This window comes from Ambystoma mexicanum, chromosome 11 (assembly GCF_040938575.1).
Source record: "Ambystoma mexicanum isolate Mex_15411 chromosome 11, UKY_AmexF1_1, whole genome shotgun sequence".
NCBI classification, from domain to species: Eukaryota; Metazoa; Chordata; class Amphibia; order Caudata; family Ambystomatidae; genus Ambystoma; species Ambystoma mexicanum.
Window position 1 is genome coordinate 405,253,934 of NC_090934.1, and position 19,906 is coordinate 405,273,839.

At 46.3% G+C, this 19,906-nt stretch overlaps 1 protein-coding gene across 6 annotated transcripts in view; it reads left to right on the plus strand.

The window, feature by feature from the left end:
* Window positions 1–19,906, plus strand: part of LRP4 (LDL receptor related protein 4) — a 565,328-nt gene that overhangs the window by 177,129 nt on the left and 368,293 nt on the right. For all 6 annotated transcript variants that reach the window (XM_069623191.1, XM_069623193.1, XM_069623192.1 and 3 more), the window contains exons 12-14: window positions 9,406–9,636; window positions 17,124–17,280; window positions 18,032–18,249. In XM_069623191.1, coding sequence (XP_069479292.1) covers window positions 9,406–9,636; window positions 17,124–17,280; window positions 18,032–18,249 — 606 coding nt within the window. The remainder of the gene's footprint in view (window positions 1–9,405; window positions 9,637–17,123; window positions 17,281–18,031; window positions 18,250–19,906) is intronic.

Here is a 19,906-nt window from a genome sequence, read left to right on the forward strand (position 1 = left end):
GACGGCGGGCATGGACTTCCAGACCCCCGGCCACCAGGAGACAGTGACCACGGATGCCTCCTTGGAAGGGTGGGGAGCGCACACCGAAAATCTGCACGCGAGAGGCCTTTGGCTCCCGACGGAGAAGTCCCTCCATATCAACGTCCTGGAGCTCCGTGCAGTGTTTTGGGCCCTCAGGTCCTTCCTTCCGTCCCTCAAGGGCAAGGTGGTGAGGATCTTCACCGACAACACCACCACCATGTTCTACATCGGGAAACAGGGCAGAACCAGGTCCCCAGCCCTGTCCAGGGAGGCGCAGGATCTGTGGCATTGGGCCGTCGCCCAAGGGATGTTTCTGGTGCCGTTTCATCTGGCAGGGATAAAAAACACCATCGCCGACTCACTCAGCAGGGAGCTGCGCTCGTGCCACGAGTGGGAACTACGACAGGATCTAGTGGACCGCCTCTTCCGACGGTGGGGCACACCCCAGATCGATCTGTTCGCGACGGCGACGAACTCCAAGTGCCAGAGGTTCGCCAGCAGGTTTCCCCAGCCGAGGAGCATGGGCGATGCTTTCTCGTTCCCCTGGGAGGGCCTGTTTCTATACGCGTTCCCTCCATTGCCATTGCTGATCCGGCTCATCAACCAGCTCAAGGGGTCACGGTGCAGGATGATCCTCGTCGCACCTGCGTGGCCGAGGCAGATATGGTTCCCGGACCTTCTGGACTTGTCAGTGTCCCCGTTAATCAAGCTGCCGGTGGACGCGGATCTTCTCTCCAGGGAAGGAGGCGCCATCCTCCATCACGACCCGAAGTCGCTGAACTTGCAGGCCTGGCTCCTGCAGCGTTAGAGTTTGGAGGATACGACATACCGGCCGACTGCAGAGAGGTTCTTGCAAAGGCCAGGGCGTCCTCAACTCTTAAATGCTACGGACACAAATGGAAGAGGTTCTCTGTCTGGTGCCACGCACAGAAGATTAACCCTCTACGGATTACGGCTCCCCAAGTACTGCCGTACCTACTGACGCTGGCCAAGGCTGGACTGGCGCACGCGTCCATCAAGATTCATCTTGCTGCGATCTCCCGATACACCAGAACCACGGGGCGGACGTCTTTGTGGTCTCCTCGTCTGGTGAAAGAGTTCATGAAGGGACTGTTCAGATCGTTCCCGCCGGTGAAGGCTCCGGCCCCGGCGTGGGAGCTCAACGTGGTGCTGACCAAGCTCATGGAACCTCCGTTCGAGCCTCTGCACTCGGCTCCGTTGAAGTTCTTGTCATGGAAAACAGCGTTTCTTGTGGCCATCACCTCCGCACGACGGGTGGGAGAGATCCAGGCCCTTTCCTACAAGGCCCCGTACTTGACTTTTCACGACACGAGGGTAGTGCTCAGGACACACCCCTCCTTCATGCCCAAGGTGCCGTCGGACTTCCACCTCAACGAACCCTTGGTGTTGCCTGTTTTCTTCCCGTCGCCGGCTGAAAGGACTTTGCACTCGCTGGATGTGGCTAGAGCGCTGAAGTTCTACGTGGACCGCACAAAGTGTTTTCGGAAGACGTCACAACTCTGTGAACTTTGGACCTGTCAATCAGGGGAAGGCTCTCTCGAAAGCTTCCATTTCCAGATGGCTCTCCGGCTGTATCATGTACTGTCATCGGTTGGCAAACCGACCGCTGCCTGGCCGTCCGAGAGCCCATTCCACCAGAGCGATCGCAGCTACCACTGCGTTCCTATCTGGTGTGCCCTTGCTGGACATCTGCAGGGCTGCTACGTGGAGGTCGACGCACACCTTCACGAAATTCTACTGCGTCGATCGGGATTCCAGGGAGGAGTCCAGGGTCGGCCAAGCATGCTGCGCAACCTGTTCGCCTAAGGCGAGCCTGGTGAGGAGGTAAGATTTGCTTAATGTTGAGTTTGATGTAATGCTTAATGTTGAGCCTTTGCCACCTCCCGTGGTTGTGCAGTTGTGTACTGCTATGTATTCTTTATTCATGAGCATGTGAATCCATGCCAGACCCCATGCTGGAGAAGGAACAAGTTACTTACCTGTAACTGTTGTTCTCCAGCATGGGTCTGGCATAGATTCACATGCAAACCCTCCCGCCTACCCCTCTGCGGCTCTTCACTTGGTCATACTGCCACTTCACATGCTACCAAATCTGATTATGGCTGCCAGAGGCGGGGCTTAGGTAGAGGGCAGTCATTGGCTGTGGTCAGTATGTCGCAGAGATCAGTGATTGGTTACTACTACGAAAGACAGATCAGAAACGAAACTGATACTGGTTTTTTCTTTACCGAGGAGTCCCAGCCTGTCGACGGGGAATATTCATGAGCATGTGAATCCATGCCAGACCCATGCTGGAGAACAACAGTTACAGGTAAGTAACTTGTTCCTTCTGTTCCTCTCATCGGTCTGAAGCCTACTTGCGCCTGGTTTAATAGGCAGTGTTCTTGTATGAATTCTTGGGTTGTTCTATATATGTGTGTTTCCAGGAGTTTAGCTGGGTAGGGGATGTTTAAGATGTGTGTGTGGTTGGAGAGGTCTTCTAAGTTTCCTGCTGTATCTTTGAGGAGTGGCTTGATGTATGCTGATTTGAAGGAGTGTGGCACTCTCCCTGTCGAGATTGATTGGTTGAGGACGTTCCTATAATATTTCGTAGGTGTTCCTTGTGATAGGATTGATTTGTAGATGTCAGGGGAGCAGGGATCCGCGGGGGAGCCTGATTTGTTGCTTTGACTTACCAGTTTGACGAAAGTCTACACTGATATGTGCGGGAAGTTTCAGAGTTTGATCTGGTGTTTCTTGGCATCGGTGGGTGTCTTCATTGTTGTGGTTGCATGGTCTGTTTTGTATGGTCATGATTTTATATTTGAAATGATCTGTGAGGTCACTGCACAGTTTCTTCGATGGTTTTGGTGCGTTGTTGCATCCGGGTGGTTTTTTTATTTCGTTTATTTTAAAGATTTCTTTTTGGGTGTTTGGTGCTTTGAGGTTTTTGTTGTAATTTTTCCTTTTTGCTTTTTGTATTTCCTTTTTGTATGAGCGGGTATGTTGTTGAAGTTTGAATTTCTTGCTGCAGTCTTTATTGATCTTCCATTCTAGTTCTAGTTTTCGTTTTTTCCTTTTCATGGCGTCTAATAGTGGGGTGAACCATTTTGCTGTTGCTCTTTTGCGGGATGGATTGAAAGGTTTTTCTTTGGCGATCCCGTCAATTGTTGTGGTGATCCAGTTGTGAAGTATGTTTATTTTATTGTCTACGTCCACTTCGCCCATTGATGTTGCTTGTGGTTTGGTGATCTCCAGTAGTTCTGTTAAGTTGGAGTTTTTTATAGTTCTCCAGTTTCTTTTGATGATGATCGGTAGCTTTTCTATGTTTCTTGGTTTTTGGGAAGGGTAGTGTGATTACAAAGGAGATGATGAGGGGGTTGCTTTGGAGGATCTGAATCGGTGGTGCCATGGTAATTAGTTTTCTGTTCGTGAAGATTGTGTTCAGTGTATGTCCTGCCATGTGTGTTGCTCCCTTGACCAGCTGGTGTAGTTTCATTGTTGTTAGTTAGCTGTTAAGAGATTTCTGTGAGGTTGTGGTTTCTTCATCGAACCAGATGTTGATGTCCCCGAGTATAATCAGGTGGTTACACTCGATAGCTAGGTTGGACACTTATAGAGTCTTAAACATTTTAATTGACTGATGAATACAGTCATCACACACAATAATTTCTTGTCAGTTATGTGCACCACTCAAAAACTTCATGGTCTGAACCCCTGAAAAAGAAGGCGGGTGCGCAGTGGCCTTGATCGATGTCTGGCTAGCCCGTCATCTCAGCATAGAAGAGTGTGAGTTTGCTCTTTTACAATACAAACAGGAAATGGTGCCAGTCATTTGTAATAAAAACCCGCAGTGACGATTTATTTGAATCCCTTGGACTGGTAACTGACGTCTTCAAGAAAGCTCTGGAACTTTTTATGGCAAGTATAATAGGAATGTAGTAGGTAAGATTTTCATAAGTATGATACATCTTCGTGACCTTTGTCAACCCCAGAACATTTTGCTTGGACTTGGTAATTATTTAACCTTATCCCTGGCTGAGTGGGAATCTTTTTTCCCCTCTCACCTAGTCTTTTACTCTTTTTATGGGTGACCTTCGTATATCTATCCATAGTGTATGATTGGAGTTACAGTTATCTATAAGTTTGGATTGACTGTAATGTACTATTGCAGCACACTGCATTTCAAATGCAGTGGCTTCCTTTTCAATTATCTTATTATTTCTTGGGTTCCCAAAAAGTAAAGTGGGATTCACATCCCCTTTACATTGATTTTGAATGAACCAGCACATCCCACCTTATGTGGAGTGCTGTGGATACAATGTAACCCCTTCCTTACTTACCTGGTAACATTTTTGTTAGAATTGCAAGTTTACTTGAATGGTTGGTGGCAGTGGTTTTACCTTAGTATCTTTTTACTCTTATTACTCGCAGGTTGTTAAATCAGCATCAACAATGCACAGAAGGGCCCCCATTCTGCTAGAATGGCCGGCTCCTTCTTTTTTCACCATCAATCATTTGCTTGTTTCTGAGGTCTTCCCCTGCCGTTCTCTGGTGGAACAACCTCAGTGGAAGTTTTGTCTTCCGCAGGAATCCTTTGTATTTCATGCCAAGGCTCCATAGCGTCTGAGAAGGCCGAAAGCGAGGGTGGAGTCCTAAAAGCCCTTTCTTTCACCTTGCCTGAAAGGAAACAAGTCGAAATGGGGGGCTGGCTGTCCTGATTGGACAGCAAACCGCCAGTTTCTGTAAACTGCAGTGCGAGATTGCAGAAGTTGTGCTGTAGTTCCTGATAAATACTCTGAACCTGGAAGCTGCTGACAAGTCGACCACTGGGGCTGAATCCGAAGAGGAAGATGAAGAAAAGACGTCTCTAGTGATTTCCAGCGACCGGAGAGCCTACTGTGTAACAGGAGCCTGATGCAGCCCTTCCTTCCAATCGACCTGGAGGTCCCGAATGCAACAACTCCTACTCAGAGGCTGGTGAGATCCACTAGTCTCAAGAAGACCTGCATTTTGGCAATCCCACGATGTGCTGCGACCTTGCTGAGCTGCATACCGCCAATACCCCGGCGACCTCGAGCCTGAGTGCAGGGCATGGTCTTCCGAAGTCCGAATCCATTCTGAACTTTGGTGGACTCCTGCTGGATCTCCAGAGACACTATTCGAATCCCTGCAGTCTCCTCAAAAGAGGGCAGGACTGAGAGAGTGGAGAGAATCCAACTGGGGATGTTCGTTCTTCATCTGGCTGCTGTAAAAAAGTGCCAAATCCACAGAGCCGCGATAAAGCGTGAAGAGTCCTTTGCTGGAAGCCTTCTCTGACGACTGCTGCTACAAGTTCTCATCCAGGGTCCATTTCTTTCGTCTCCAGACCAAGAATCCAGGGACCGGGTCCTGTGCTGCTGCATCCTGAAGGCATCCACCCAAAAGCTCAACCTTTCTCCCAAGGTACTGTGTGGGCTTGGGTAATAACTTACCTAAAGTCTGGTGTGCATCCTGTGAGGCCGAATGGGTGATTTGTGTGGTTGGGAGTTTGCCCATACACTTGCCCAGGCCTAATACTGGAACACATATGGGGAGCCTTCTCTGAAGTCCCTGAACACTTTTAACTAACACTGAAGCTAATACTTGTTTAAGAAGATATCCTCTGGAACTTCAAATTTCCTCCATCTGAAACCTATCCTGACCTGCCTTCAGCTGGCACCTAGACCACTAGACTCCCTCTTCTGCTTCTGAGAAAACCCATGCTATAGGCTAGGAAGGACTTTATAAGATAAGGATTTTGTCTTGAAAGTATAACAAGTGTAAAAGTACTTTCTAAAGAAGTTAGTGTGGTACCTGTATCTCTGTGAAAGAAGAGGTTACAAAGTGTCATTAAGTGTATGCTTACCTTTGAGTTGCATTCTGCCCCTTTGAATGGTGCCCCCCTTCTGAAAAGTAATACGTATTGGTACTGTTTTAGTATTCTCAACTGAATGAGTGTAAAAGCTCACCAAAACGCTTTACCTTCCTTGATTAAATTGTCATTTTTAAAGTGTATCATTGGGATTTGCTATCCTTGGTCTGCTGTATACAGATCTAATACCCTCTTTGAGTTAGTACTTGTCTTTGAGTTGCTGGTAGCTCCTCTTAAAAGTATATAGGCCTTGCTCACCTTGAATAGCCGCTGCTCTTCTAAACATGTAACCGTGGGTTGTGCTTCCCTGAATTGATTTGCTGCTTGTCTAAAATAGTTTAATGAAGTTCTTACTTACCTAAGAAACTGTATTATACACATCATAAAAGTACACTGGGTATAATTAGCTATTAGATGGCAGATAGTTATGTACCCATAGGTCAATTACTTACCTGGAAATACATTGGGCCTCATTATGAGGTTGAAGGTAGCCATGCCCTTAATTAGGGCATGGCTACCCCCAAATTCGGGTCCGGCTCCGGGTCCCGCGAAAGGGGAATTACCGGGCCATTCCGACCTTGGAGCCCCCATAGGCCTCAATGGGAATGGGGAGGATGGTAGCAGCGGTACCTTTCATAACAGTACCGTTGCTACCATCCTGTTCTGCCCCCGGGTGCCGCTCTGTATGCCTGGTCTGACCAGGCGTGCAGAGCAGTACCCGCGAGCAGAACTCGTAATGTGGCGGCATGGTAACAACGGCGCTGGTAGCACTACAGGCGCCGTTGTTGCCTTACCGCCACAGATGTAATGAGGCCCATTGTGTCTTTCTTAAAGTGTAGTTAATGTTTGCCTTCCCTAATCTGCTTAGTGCATTCTAAAATAGTTATTGAGTGTTCAAACTCATCGAGTAGCTTGAAGCCCCTCCAGAAAGTATGAGGAGTTTTACTAGCTCTGAACTGAGTGTTAAAAAGTAATGTTGCAAGGTATATACCTGTAACAGGGTTGGTTTGTTATATGATTCTATAACTGAGTGTCACTGCAAGACTGACAGGGTCTACTACCCTTGAAATACTGATGATATTCCAAAAGTATATTTAACCTGGTTTTTACTCCCCATGAATAGCTGACTGCCATTCTCAATGTGTTGTAGGGTTGGCTCACCTTGACTACTGATTGTATTGTCAATAAGGTTATACTTTGGGTTGTACCCCGTAAGTATTGACCTGGTTTTTAAAATTGTGTTTATATGATGTTATAGTACTTATTTCTGCAAGATGTATTTGGGCTTCTTGCATTTAAATAAACCCTTTATTTTTACAATGCATAGTGTTTCAGTGTTTCTTTGGACCATTTGCATGCTACATTTCCTTTGTACGAAGCTACAGCCTTCTCTCCCTCCTAAAATAAGCCTGACGTCTCTGTCCATGCTACCAACACATTATCAGAGTATACAGCCTTATAATAAGAGTGGAGCTTATGTAATGCCTCTGATATGGTTTTTATGAAGTCTGGGTAGGACTTTAGAAACACTGTCCTAACAATGGATTCTTCAGATATATAATTTATTTTCACAAAATTTTAGGATGTACTAATTTCATGATTTAATGCATGAATGTTTGAAACTTCTGTTTTGAGCAGACAGTCTCAAATGGCAAATGTCACTATCAGACCACCCTTCCCCTTGTCCACACAAACTGTTAAGTCACAGTGTGTACTTTGATATGCCCGATGGCTCCTCTTGAAATTAAAGAAAGTAACATGGCAAAATTATAGAGGCCCTTCCTCGATGAAGCTTTGAAGAAAAAGTGGTGGGAGGGGACTATCTGAGTGTATGCAGGACTTGTATTGCATCCAGTGTACCTCAGTTTGGTATGGCTCACCACACCTGTGGATATGCAGCCTCCTCCTGCTACCCAGGTGCTGTGTTTAGAGAGTCACATCAAGCTGCCTTGATGAAATGGAAAGGCTGCCAAAATATTTAGAATGAATTCAAGGCGAAATACCTTGTGGTAAACCCATTATTTCTGATTTTGCTAGTTGGGTCAAAGATTAACCGCCCATGAGATTCTTTAATCGTCACACTTTGGGGTCTCCTGCGGACAGAGTGAGTAAATGCGTTTTTGCTGAAGTCCATCCATGCCAGATTACTCCACCTCCCCCAGGATGGAAGAGTGACCTCGAACCTCTGACCTCCTTCTACACTCTAGTGTTGAGGAGATTGCATCCAGTTTTGTTTTTTTACTAGATTATATAATGGTCTTTATTGGATGGTACTGGGACAAGTGCCTTCAAGGGACTGCAGTAGGTTGCTGAAGGCGGTGAACATCGATGGTGTCAGAAGGTGAGCGACTAACTGAAGCAATCCATAGAAGAAAGTCTGCTGATACATCAGTACATAAAAGTGCACAGATGTTGAAGAGGTATGACAAACACAAACGGGGAGCAGAAGTCTGCAGAAGCATGGAATATCAATTTTGGTTAGGGTAATAGAATTGGGGAAACATACGCAAACAGTCGAGGTATCCGGAGATAAGGAAGAGTAGGAATTTGTAATCCTGCTGTCAAAGGAATTTCAAAGCGTGGAGCCTACAGGTAGCACTTCCTGTATAGTCTCTCCCTTCAGAAAGGAAAGTGGGATCCGAAGACCGTCCCATGATGTAGCGCGTATGTCATTGTAACAGTGATTATGAGTACAGTCGATTTTATAACCCTCAGGGTCACCTTGTAACTGATCATAATGAAAGCAGCTTAGAATCGGAACTAAAGAACATTGCTCTACATTAGAAAAAAATGTTTTATAAAAGACTGAGCACATGAACAATTTAAAGGGAGGAAACATATCATTGCATTTACAGCATAATACTTGACATGTTCAAAAGCCCTTCTACTGAGGAATACAAGGACTTATGTCAAAGTAATGCCTGGGTATTCTGGTGAATTTAGATCGTACTATTTGGCATGCACAGGTTCACAAAACTGCAACACTATGAATTAAACGAGCATTTTAGGTTTGAAGGTCCCAGGGAAGCTCCTTTGGGGAGTGAAACACATGTTGGCCTTTAAGGTTGTGCAATGGTTGTTTTTTGATGTAGCATTGGTCATTTAGGAATTGTGTAATTAAAACACTTTTCTGGTACTGACTAGTTATAGAATCTTATTTCATGGAATATTTTCTGTGAAAAGAATAAAGATTCAATTGTTCTCAGTGGATAAAAAGTCTATATCATGTCTAATTGAGTGTTGATGCTGTGTCTTGCTCTGTGGTGCTATGATTGTAAGTACCAATGCAAAGAAAAAGCCTGCTGACCCCTCCAGAGGGTGCCTGATAGCTAATCCTCTTTGGTTTATCACCTACCCTTTTCCCCCTGGAATGATTCTTAAAGTCCATGCTGTGAGCCTGTGCAGTCTAGGTGGTTCTGTGGGGATTACAATAAAATTGTATGCTTCATTAAGTTCCTTGCCACTCGCTCACCTGTTTTCTCTCCGCTCAGGGCCAGAGCCAGTTCTGCTCTTTGCCAACCGGATTGATATCCGCCAGGTGCTTCCCCACCGCTCTGAATACACCCTGCTGCTCAACAACTTGGAGAACGCCATAGCTCTGGACTTCCATCATCGTAACAAGCTGGTCTTCTGGTCAGATGTCACCCTGGACCGCATCATGAGGGCTAACCTCAATGGGAGCAACGTGGAGGAGGTGGTATCCACAGGACTGGAGAGTCCAGGTGAGTTCATCTTCTCGCTCATTCCAGACCCTGAAGCCCACAGATGACCTTGCCACTTTCCCATTTGCTGTGCTCTCATACCATTCATTCCAAAGCCCCTCAGTGACTGTGCCAGTGGTAGGGTTTTAAACCTGGTACACATTTTCTTTCCCATTTGGGTAAGCCATTTGTCTTTTCATGTTGGACATAAACTATGTTAATAGAGAAAGAGGCTATGTCTGAAAATGCCAGTCCTCTGGGAGAAAGCCTAGGAAGGCGGTCTGGGTGGGAACCCAATTTGATAAAATAGACATAGAAATGGCTATAAGTGACCTAAAGATGTGGAGAGTGTGTGTTCCAGACGGGGTCTCCAACTGTGTCTATAAAGACGATCCGGGGCTGTGGTCTGACATTCTCTTCAGGTTCTTCACACATATTGCAAAGACGACTGTCTGTCCTACATCTTGGCATCTTGGCAGCGTGCAGTGATTGTACCGATTTTCAAGAGAGGTGATAGATCCTCACCTGCTAACTATCGCCAATTTTCTTGATAGATGTGTCTGCAAACATTTTTGCTAAACTAATCTTGAGCGAGTTGACTGCTTGGGCAGAGTCTGATAAGATCCTTAGCCCTCTTCAAAGGAGCTTTAGAAAGGGTGTCGGGACTATTATGAGTGTGCTGTGCATGTAGTTCAGATATCGGTGGACTGTTTGGTAAATCACTTTACTTTGCTGTCATCGACTTAGAGGCAGCCTTTGATAATTTCGATATAAATAGACTTTGGCAAAAACTAAGAAAGTGGAAGTTAGACAGCTGCCTTCTGGAGATGATACTGTTATTGTACACAGGTATGACAGTTGAAGTAGGATTGAATTGGGGGGAATTGTCCAGTGCGATTAATGTGACCAAAGGAGTGAGACAGCGCTATACTCTGGCGCCTTCACAGTTTAATCTTTACATGGCAGAAAAGTCAAGGGTGGAAGAGGACAACTCCAAAATGGAAAGATCTTAAGGTTCATATTCTGGCCTATGCTGATGATTTGGTGCTGGTAGACTACACTCCGGCAGGGCTACAAGGTACTCAGGAGGGTGTGGAGAGTTATCTGCATGAAAAGCAACTAAAGATAAATCCCACAAAATAGTTCATTATGTCCTTCATGAAAAAGCGGAAGGCTAGATCTTTTACTTGGAGTTTAAACAATCAACCTGTTAACAGGGTAACTACTATAAGTTATCTTGGTTTACTGATCTCCTCTAAAGGCTTAGTCACAAAACAAAAAGGCAAAATGAAGGAGAAACTGTACAAACTCAAAATATCAGCAATGTTGCTATACGGATGTGAATTGATTGTCTTTAAAAATCAAATGTTTTTGGACTCTTTGGAAGGCAGTATTTGGAAGGCAGTTTTGGGACTGCCAAAATATACACCTATTAGTGCCATATGGCTGGAGTTGGGCCTCACATCATGGTGGGCACAATACATGAAATGCAGTCCGGCGCTGTTCTACAAGCTATTAATGGCGGAAGAGCCTAGTTTGGGGTTTTACCTGAGTGAGGGTTTAACAAACAGTTTGAAGGACTGCCCATATTTGAAAAAATTCCAACAGCGTTGTACACTGTATCAAGACCTAATGCTAACAGCAATGTCAGACTCCGATTATGTTAGTAAGAATAAGATGAGACAATGGGATAAGAGTAATGATGTCTTCGACCTGGAAAGACTGAAGCTGTTTAGTAAACATACTATATACCGAAACTCACTCTAAGATTATATATACGTAAATTCCCTTCAAGGAAATATAGGACCTGATATCTGAAATTTCGACTGAATGCATTGCCCACTTTGGAAGTTACTGGTCCTAAATTGGAACTTCCAACATCTGTGTGGCTGTAGAGCCTGTGGAAACAGAAACGGAATCTGTATTTCATTTGGTGCTAAAATGTCTGGCATTTCTGGTAGAAAAGATTAGACGATTGGGTTCTTTTGTGCCCTCTACTGATTTGGTCGTTACAGACCTGTTATGGGATAGACTAATGAAGACGAATAATCAATTATTGATTCTAGCTTTGTGTAAATTACTGGAATTAATTTTTGCAAAATTGAAATTGACTGTGCAACAAGGTGAGGAAGAATGACAGGAAATTTGGGATGATTAGGAAACAGGATAGTTTGGAAAGTGTCACCTGCCCCTGTGGGGTTGGTATTATTGGGCACAGTTGTTGTTGCGCTGTGGTTTTGTATTGCTTTTTTTTCTCCTTTTTGAGTGTAAAAAAATTCTAGTAAACTGGAAAACAATAAATAAAAAACAAACAATAGAAACAAAACTGGTACACGTTTTCTTTCCCATTTGGGTAAGCCATTTGTCTTTTCATGTTGGACATAAACTATGTTAATAGAGAAAGAGTCTATGTCCACTGAGTCTTATTTAAAGTGTCATAATAGGGGAAGAGTGCAAAAATGACAAATTCGAAGGTATAGCAGTAAAACGAGCAAGGGTTCATGATATTGCCTGCCTACACCCCCTTCCCTGTTCCCTCCCCATCCCTGAGAAAGACCTATGCTTGACGTTGGGCATTCTGAACATACATCAGGCCCATTTGTGTGAGATTAGACTCTTAAGGGGCAGTAGAGCCAACACGAAGTATCTTGCATTCGAAGATCGGCACAGTGTGATGATATATTGCATTTATAACGCGCCTATACACAAGTGTTTCAAGGCGTGACGAGGCAAGGGATGGGAACAGAGGGAAGACGGAGACAGAGATTTTACTAGGCCAGGTGACATTGATATCGCGCAAGTGCAGGGGAGGGGATGGAAGGGGAAAAGTGCCAGGGGAAAGGGGGAGGGGAAGTGCAGCACATAGGATAACAGTAAATAAATAAAACAATAATTAAGAACAATAAATAAGAAGTGCAGCCAGTTGGTGGCAGGGGCACGGGTAAGTGCAGACATCAGGTGTCAGGTGTGTGTCCTTTTTGGTTTGTCTTCTTGTGTTAACACCAGTAATGCTGAGTGTATGCATTTGTACTGCTACATTAGGTATAGTTTGATCGTAAAATACAATCTGAAACCACAGTGTCTTTGAATGAGTGCTCTTCTGGAAAACCCCTGCTTCTTCCAAGTCTGTGCTGCTGGAATTGTTTGATGGGTTATGAGCTAAGTGTACTGCACTGTGCATTGCGGTCTTGGAAATACACCGGGAGAGGGCGGCCGTGATGGCCGACAGGGACCCTGCCACAGTAGCTTGGTCACAGATAATTCTCTCTGGCATTGTGTTCCAGAGTCTCCCGCACTGCAGCCAGGAGTGCACCAGCAGGCACGCAAGAAGGAAGCACAGAGTCCTTGTATATGGGTCAGTAATAGTCTCAGGTTTTTTCAGGTGACCTCAAGGTTACAGGTGTTCGCAGGTTACAAACAGGAGATTTCAGGGTAAGTAGCTTCTCAGGGTATGCCAGGTCTCAAAATGGATGGAGTCTCTGAATGCGCAAGGCCTCAGGGTACACATAGTTTCAGGGTGTTCTGAACTCTCAAGGTGCGCTGGGTTGCTCAAGGTGCGCTGGGTTGCTCAAGGTGCGCTGGGTTGCTCAGGGACCGCTGGATTCCCAGCGGGAACCGGGTCTAAGTGGTCACTCAAGGTCTCGGACTGGTTCTGGGTCTCAGGGTGGGGCACTGGGTCTCAGGGTGCCAGTGGATCGGTGAGACTGTGGTGTTAGCCAGGGTTGGAGAGCACGGGAGAAGGAAAGGGTGAAACACGGACGCCAGACTGGGAAATTTGGGGAATGGGTGCAAAGATCCAGCAGGGCATTGCCTCAGGAACACGGCCCAGCTGGCTCGCTCTTACCACTGGTTAAAGGTCACTATATATCCCCCTTTCCGCCCTGCACACACTGCTGGCAGTACATTTCCAGATGGGTTGTTGCCTTGGGAGTCATTCTTATCGCTACGGTCAACTTTTACAAGGGGTGCCGAGGCCACAGGATCAAAGACTAGGGCTGTGCAGCAGGTTGGACAGGAAGCAGGTGTGGACATTGCAAGGCCGCCGGTTCTCAGGGAGAGGGCTCTGGGATGAAGGTGAGGAAGGGGACAAACATGGCTGAAACATGAAAATATAGCTGCACAGAGGCTTTGACTTGACTGGGGAGGGGAGGAGGCTGGTCAAGTGCCCAGGGGCCAGCCATGGACAACCTGGGACCGACACTAGACTGGCAGACAGGCAGAGGTTGCCTGAGCACACCAGTCTGTGCATGGACCATAACAGTGACAAATTGATACATCTAGTGCAGACCGGAATATTGCATACCACCAGGCCTAACCATTATGCATATCCAGCTACAGGCAAATGCGTGTGTAGACACAGAGTGGCAGCTATTCCTTAATAAGGCGGCCATTTCCACAGCATGTGCTGCTCATGGAGGTTATTCCGTCCGCTCCTTGCTTGACCCAAAACTACACCTAATCCATTCTGAAAAGGATTGCACCCAAGGCTACTCCATCACACACTCATGGAGGCTGGAGCCTGATCGGTCACAAAGGCTATAGCGATATGTACCAGGATTGTTCCCGAGCTGCATTTCATATCTACCACCCCTCTCATACCTTGTCCCATGAAGCCTTATGGAAAGAAGGCTACTTCATTTAAACATCATGCCCTGGATCTGTTCCAGAGTCAATTATCCTCAAACCAAATACAGAACTGGCCTCTGCATCTCGACAGTGCAGTGACGTTGCATAAAGCCATGACCCAGAGAGAGTAGTGGCTCACCGAAGAAGACAGTGATATGAGGATCCGGCTGGAAGCTCGGTCTTGGACACCTGATCCTGGTAAAAGTGAAACTCTACTCGGTCCTGAACTGAGGGATCCAGTTTCAGGTCTGCTTTCCTTTGATCCGATGGGGATAGTCGACCACCCACCTCTGTGTCCTTTGTATGCGCCCCAGAAACTCCTGGACCAGGTACATCACTGAATAAGAAGTGGAACTCATTACTGGATTTGTCAGACCAGACATTGCTGCCGTTTTCCAGCAGAGTGAACCTCGGTTGTCCCATGTTGCATCCTGGAGTCCTGATTGTAGCATCCCTTCCCTGATCCAAAGAGTCCCTGTAGAGGTTCCTTCCTGCTGCTGTTGTGCCCACAGTCTTGGTGGGGTTCCTCCAACCTGTCAACATAGATGTTCTTAACCATCCATCACCAAAGGCTCTGCACCCGGAACCCCCACTGCAACCAAAACTAAATCCTGATGTTGAAACCCGCCCCTTCACCTGAGGCTTCTGGACTTCACTGACGCCTTACTGTAGCCTTGGCCACAGCTTGGAGGTTTCTTAAACTCCGAAACAGTCACTGATCCTGTTCTTCCATGTTCTGTGTCTCGGATCTTTGTCTTCAGTCCTTCTTCTAAGCCCCCCTGACCACGACATTTACCTCCTCTGCAGCTTGGCTCCAGTCCTGCCATCATCATTTGGGGGCCTTTTGTTAGTGTTTCGGATCTCTATTGTGGGGGCCCCTCTTCGTCACGAGGTCAGATAGTGCCTCCTCTGCAGCCCCTTCTCAGTCAATTTGATTTAGACTTGCATTCTGTGTACGTTAGAAATAAGTAGCTGTCGGAATGTCAAAGGATTTCACACACCCAGGACTGTCCACCCTTCTCCACCCATACATGTGCACAGCCATCCTCTGCCTAAGGAAACACTAGCATCATCTATGAGATCCTTTAGTGTGCCTATGATGCCACTAAAAGGAGGGGGCATCCATGCCCCTCAAATTGCAGGTGCTATATGTATCCTGCAACCTCCCTATCTTATCAACGTGGCATGCTCCTTGTTTCTGATAGCCATAAATCCATTGGCTTAAGCCTGAATGGGGGGAGTCGTCATAAGAAAAAGGAGGAATAGTTCCAGGCACATATTGTGCTTCCTCTCAAAATGTTATCCAGAGTCCTTCTGTGTCACAGCCTCGCCCTAACTTAAAGATCAAAGTGAGCGGGAACGATTAGATGCGAAATTTCACTGCTTTTATTGTTTTACTGCTAACAGTTCCACTACTTTTTGAAACCATTTCGCAATTCCAGAACTGTGCTATTTGAAGTTAAAACATTCGTCTTCACTTTACCATCTTACAGCAGTTGCAGCTAAGCTGAAATTCTACTGTACATTTATGAAGCCTACATGACACAGCAGGGGTCCAAATGAAGATTGCAAAAGCAGCTCCTGGGTATCCAGTGTTAACTAGTGACTGGGAGCTGCCAGTGGGGAACGAGGAGCTAGTACATAGCGTTCTGCAAATCCGACTTCCACATCAGATGCAAGCATAACATTCTTTTTTTTAATTGTTTTCGGGTTTAATGCTCCAGATTCTTTTATTGAAATATAATACACCCATTTTACTTTTCCAATCAAAGCTTATTGTTAGATTTCTTGCAGTTCCTTTTTCCATATTTCTCAGCTGTCTGGGCACTTCACTTGCATGTGCACCTATGGCTGCACCTTCAGACATGGCTGCTGAGCGGACTATTACTAATGACCCCTTTTGCTTTACATGTTGGCTAGATGTGTACTAATGTGTATTTATACATTCTCCCAAACGGACAGTGTGAAATAGATGGCTTTGTTCTGCATAAGGTGGCCTGGGGATCCAAAAGTAGCTCCTGATAGTTGTTGGCATCAAGTTAACCATGCTCTTGGTAGGCCACAGGCAGGAGCTAAATATCTATAAGGAGGCTATTTTTATTTTAGGTGGTTATATAGGATGTCTCCGTACACCTGGGCAAGTGTCTAAAGTTGTAGTAGGAAGCTTAGTGACTAGTCGCTTGGACTATTGCATTGTACTCCTGCGGGGGGCACATCAATGAATAGTATTAACAGACTCCAGGTACCTCAACATTGATTGGACATGATCACTTTTCATACATCAGGAAACCAAACAGTACTTCCAGCATAGTAGAGAATTCAGCTTAACATTCTTTGCACCCTTTTCAAATGCATGCATGGAGATCCCCCTGCCTCCCAGAAGGATAGCATCACACTGTATATCCCGGGATGGAACCTTTGGGCCGTGGAGGATCCCTGGTCAAGTTACTACCATGTCCTCTAGGCCCAAAGACATACGGTCTGACTCTAGGTCTTTCTTATTGTCGCGAAATTCTGTCACTGTGTCAAATTTGATATTGTTTAATTATTCGATATTTTTGTGTTTACATTTTTCACTCGTAGAACGGGTGATTCTTTCATGCCTGACCTATCGGTTATCTTTGTTTTCTTTCTTGTTTGGCGCTTTTCTGTTGTACTTTCGTTACGTAACCAGGTATGTAAATGAATATCAGGCGAGCCCGAGGCTGTAGACGCCTGTCATATTGCTGGGAGTTTTCTCTCTCTCTCTCTAGTGACCAAGGTCTTGCACCATCTATGGCCAGTTCTGTTTTATGTGTCAAAGTGACTTGTTTTTAGTGTATCTTTCTGTTGGTAGGTGTGCACCCCACCACGCTCTGACGTTCTCGTTCTTTCTGGTTCAGGGGGCCTCGCCATTGATTGGATCCATGACAAGCTCTTCTGGACAGACTCGGGTACCTCCCGCATCGAGGTGGCTAATCTGGACGGTTCGCACCGGAAGGTGCTCCTGTGGCAGAACCTGGAGAAGCCGCGTGCGATTGCACTGCATCCCATGGAGGGGTGAGAGGGTCTGGGGCAGGCGCGCATGTGGAAGGGAGGGGGTGGGGACGAATGTGCGCGGGTCGTGCTCTGAGGCGGGACTGTGCGGGCAGGAGTGTGAGCAGAGTTTAAAATGCAGGACTTGCTTGGAGGTGTGGGGGGGCTCGGTGGTTATGTCGTTCCGCCACTGCACGCCACACGTCTGTTCTCTCCCGCCCTCTACCCATCACACTATTATCTCGCCTTCCTTTTCTTTCTTGCCCGCCTTTCCTTCTCCCTCTCTGGGCTCTCTGCTCTTCTGCCCCCTCATGCCTCGTTCCTACCACCTCCATCGCCCCCACGAACCTCGTCCTCTGCCCTCTAGCATTCCCCCCATTCAAAGCACTCTGCCGCTTGTTTGCAATGGTAGCATGTTTCATTCCCAGCCCTTCCTCAGCGGTGATGTACCTGACGGGGCACACAGTCTCTCTGGGTTTGTCCAGAACAGGGATTTAGCTGTACCCCCATGGGAGGCAGCATAGTTCCATATAGAGCAGCTGTTCTCTCCAGCCACAATCCGAAATGTGTAAGACCCTATCATTCAATATGGCAAGTGGGCATAGCTGGCTCTTTAAGTTAAACCTTCTTAAATGGGATACAGCTACACCTTTCTCCATGCTCCCCCCTCTTCCGTCGAACCCTCTGCCGGAGTCACGAAATCCTTCGTTCTCCCCCATTTACCTTTCCCTGCCCCCACCCGTTGCAACTATGTTCTCCTTTTTTGCACCTTCAGCACCATCTACTGGACGGACTGGGGTAACACGCCGCGCATTGAGTACTCCAGCATGGACGGGTCCAACCGGAAGATCATCGCCGACACCCACCTCTTCTGGCCCAATGGACTCACCATAGACTATGCCGGGCACCGCATGTACTGGGTCGATGCCAAGCACCACGTCATCGAGCGTGCTGACCTCGACGGCAGCAACCGCAAGGCCGTCATCAGCCAAGGTAGGCCCTGGGCCGGGGTTCCCCTCGCTAAAGTCCAGGCTCTTGGCCAGAGTTCGGGCCTGGACTACCTGGTTCACTTGTCTCGACACTACAGCAGGAGACGTCCACAGAGCACTAGGGGTGAGGTGCCGCACATGGACCACTGCTGCCAGGGCCTGCCCTAGAGTTTGCAGTGCCCTTGCCGGCAGAAGATGTGTGGGCGCCCTAATTTGTCTAAGTGGCGACATCAGTGACCACTTGTGTACAGGCGCGTTATACATGACGTATATCATACCACAGAATGAGTCTTTAGTACGCAAAAGTATCACAGGAAGTTAAATTAGAAACCCATGCCTTAAGTAGTAGACCCATTACTGTGACGTCCATTATATGAAGTGTCACTATTCAGATTTAGCTATGTGATGGCATCAGGAGTGAGGCATTTTTTTAAAAAAGTAGCAGACAGCTGAATACAGCCTTCTAATTTTGGCAGACAAGGCATAGTGTGATAAAAGGATTTGCCTGGCAGCACTCACTTTGGTTAAGTCCTAAACAGTGAAAAACTCAGTGCAATAAACCCGTGGCCGAAAAAGCTGCCGTTTAAAATGCATATTGGGGGGGGGGGTCTCCCCTGCATATAAATGCGTTCAAAATGCATTCTAAACAGCAGGTTTTTCGGCCGCGGGATTATTTCAGGCGAGATTTTCACATAGAACTGGTTAAGTGACAAAGCCGGATTTCAGAGCAGTCTGCAATTCAGGGATTTTAACACATCTCTTCCCAGATGCGATTGGTAGAAATACTGTTTGCAAAAGGTCTTTTCCTGTGGAAGGCATTGCAAAAATATGCTGTTTGTGTTTTGCTAACTGAAACTGCTGTCTTTGCATGATTGTTTTTATTTTTATTGTGGTGTGTATATTTCGATAATATTAGCCCTATGGGCTTAGTGCGCTTTACACATGTAAAAATAAATAAATAAAAGAACTAATGTCCAAATTATCAATATGCTTTTATTTCAGAAGCTACACATAAGGAGTGTTTTGACTGTAAAAAAAAAAAGACTAACAAATAACTACGTTTATTAACTTTTGCTCACTACAAAATGAGAAGGTAACTTTATTAATATAGCGTGAGCCTTGATTGGAGGGGGTGAGCAGGCCAAAACGGTATGCCGGTGTAGACCTTATTAATATAGCGTGAGCCTTGATTGGAGGGGGTGAGCAGGCCAAAACGGTATGCCGGTAAAATAGCTTAGCGGGTTGAGCGCTCGCTGCTGCGATCTGAGCGTGATCTGCAGGTTCAAATCTCGGCAAAGGCCAACTCAGCCTTTCATCCTTCCGAGGTCGATAAATGAGTACCAATTTCAGTTGGGTGATATTGTATGTAAATATGTGTTCTGTAAAGCGCTTTGGATTAAGGCGCTATATAAATAACACATCATTATCATTAGAATAGCAGGCGATCTCATAGCAGAAAGTTGCAAAGGCAACTGAGCGGGTAAGGTGCCTGTTACGGAGATGTCTTACATTTAGACCTCCCTGTGAATCATATGTCTACGTTCCTATTCCTGCGGCAACATGTGCTGTAAAATGTGGTGTTGTGACATGGGGATGAGTACGGCTTCATCGCTTCACCCACTGTGGAAACTTTTGCCCCCATAATGAAAATCAAAAGCTGC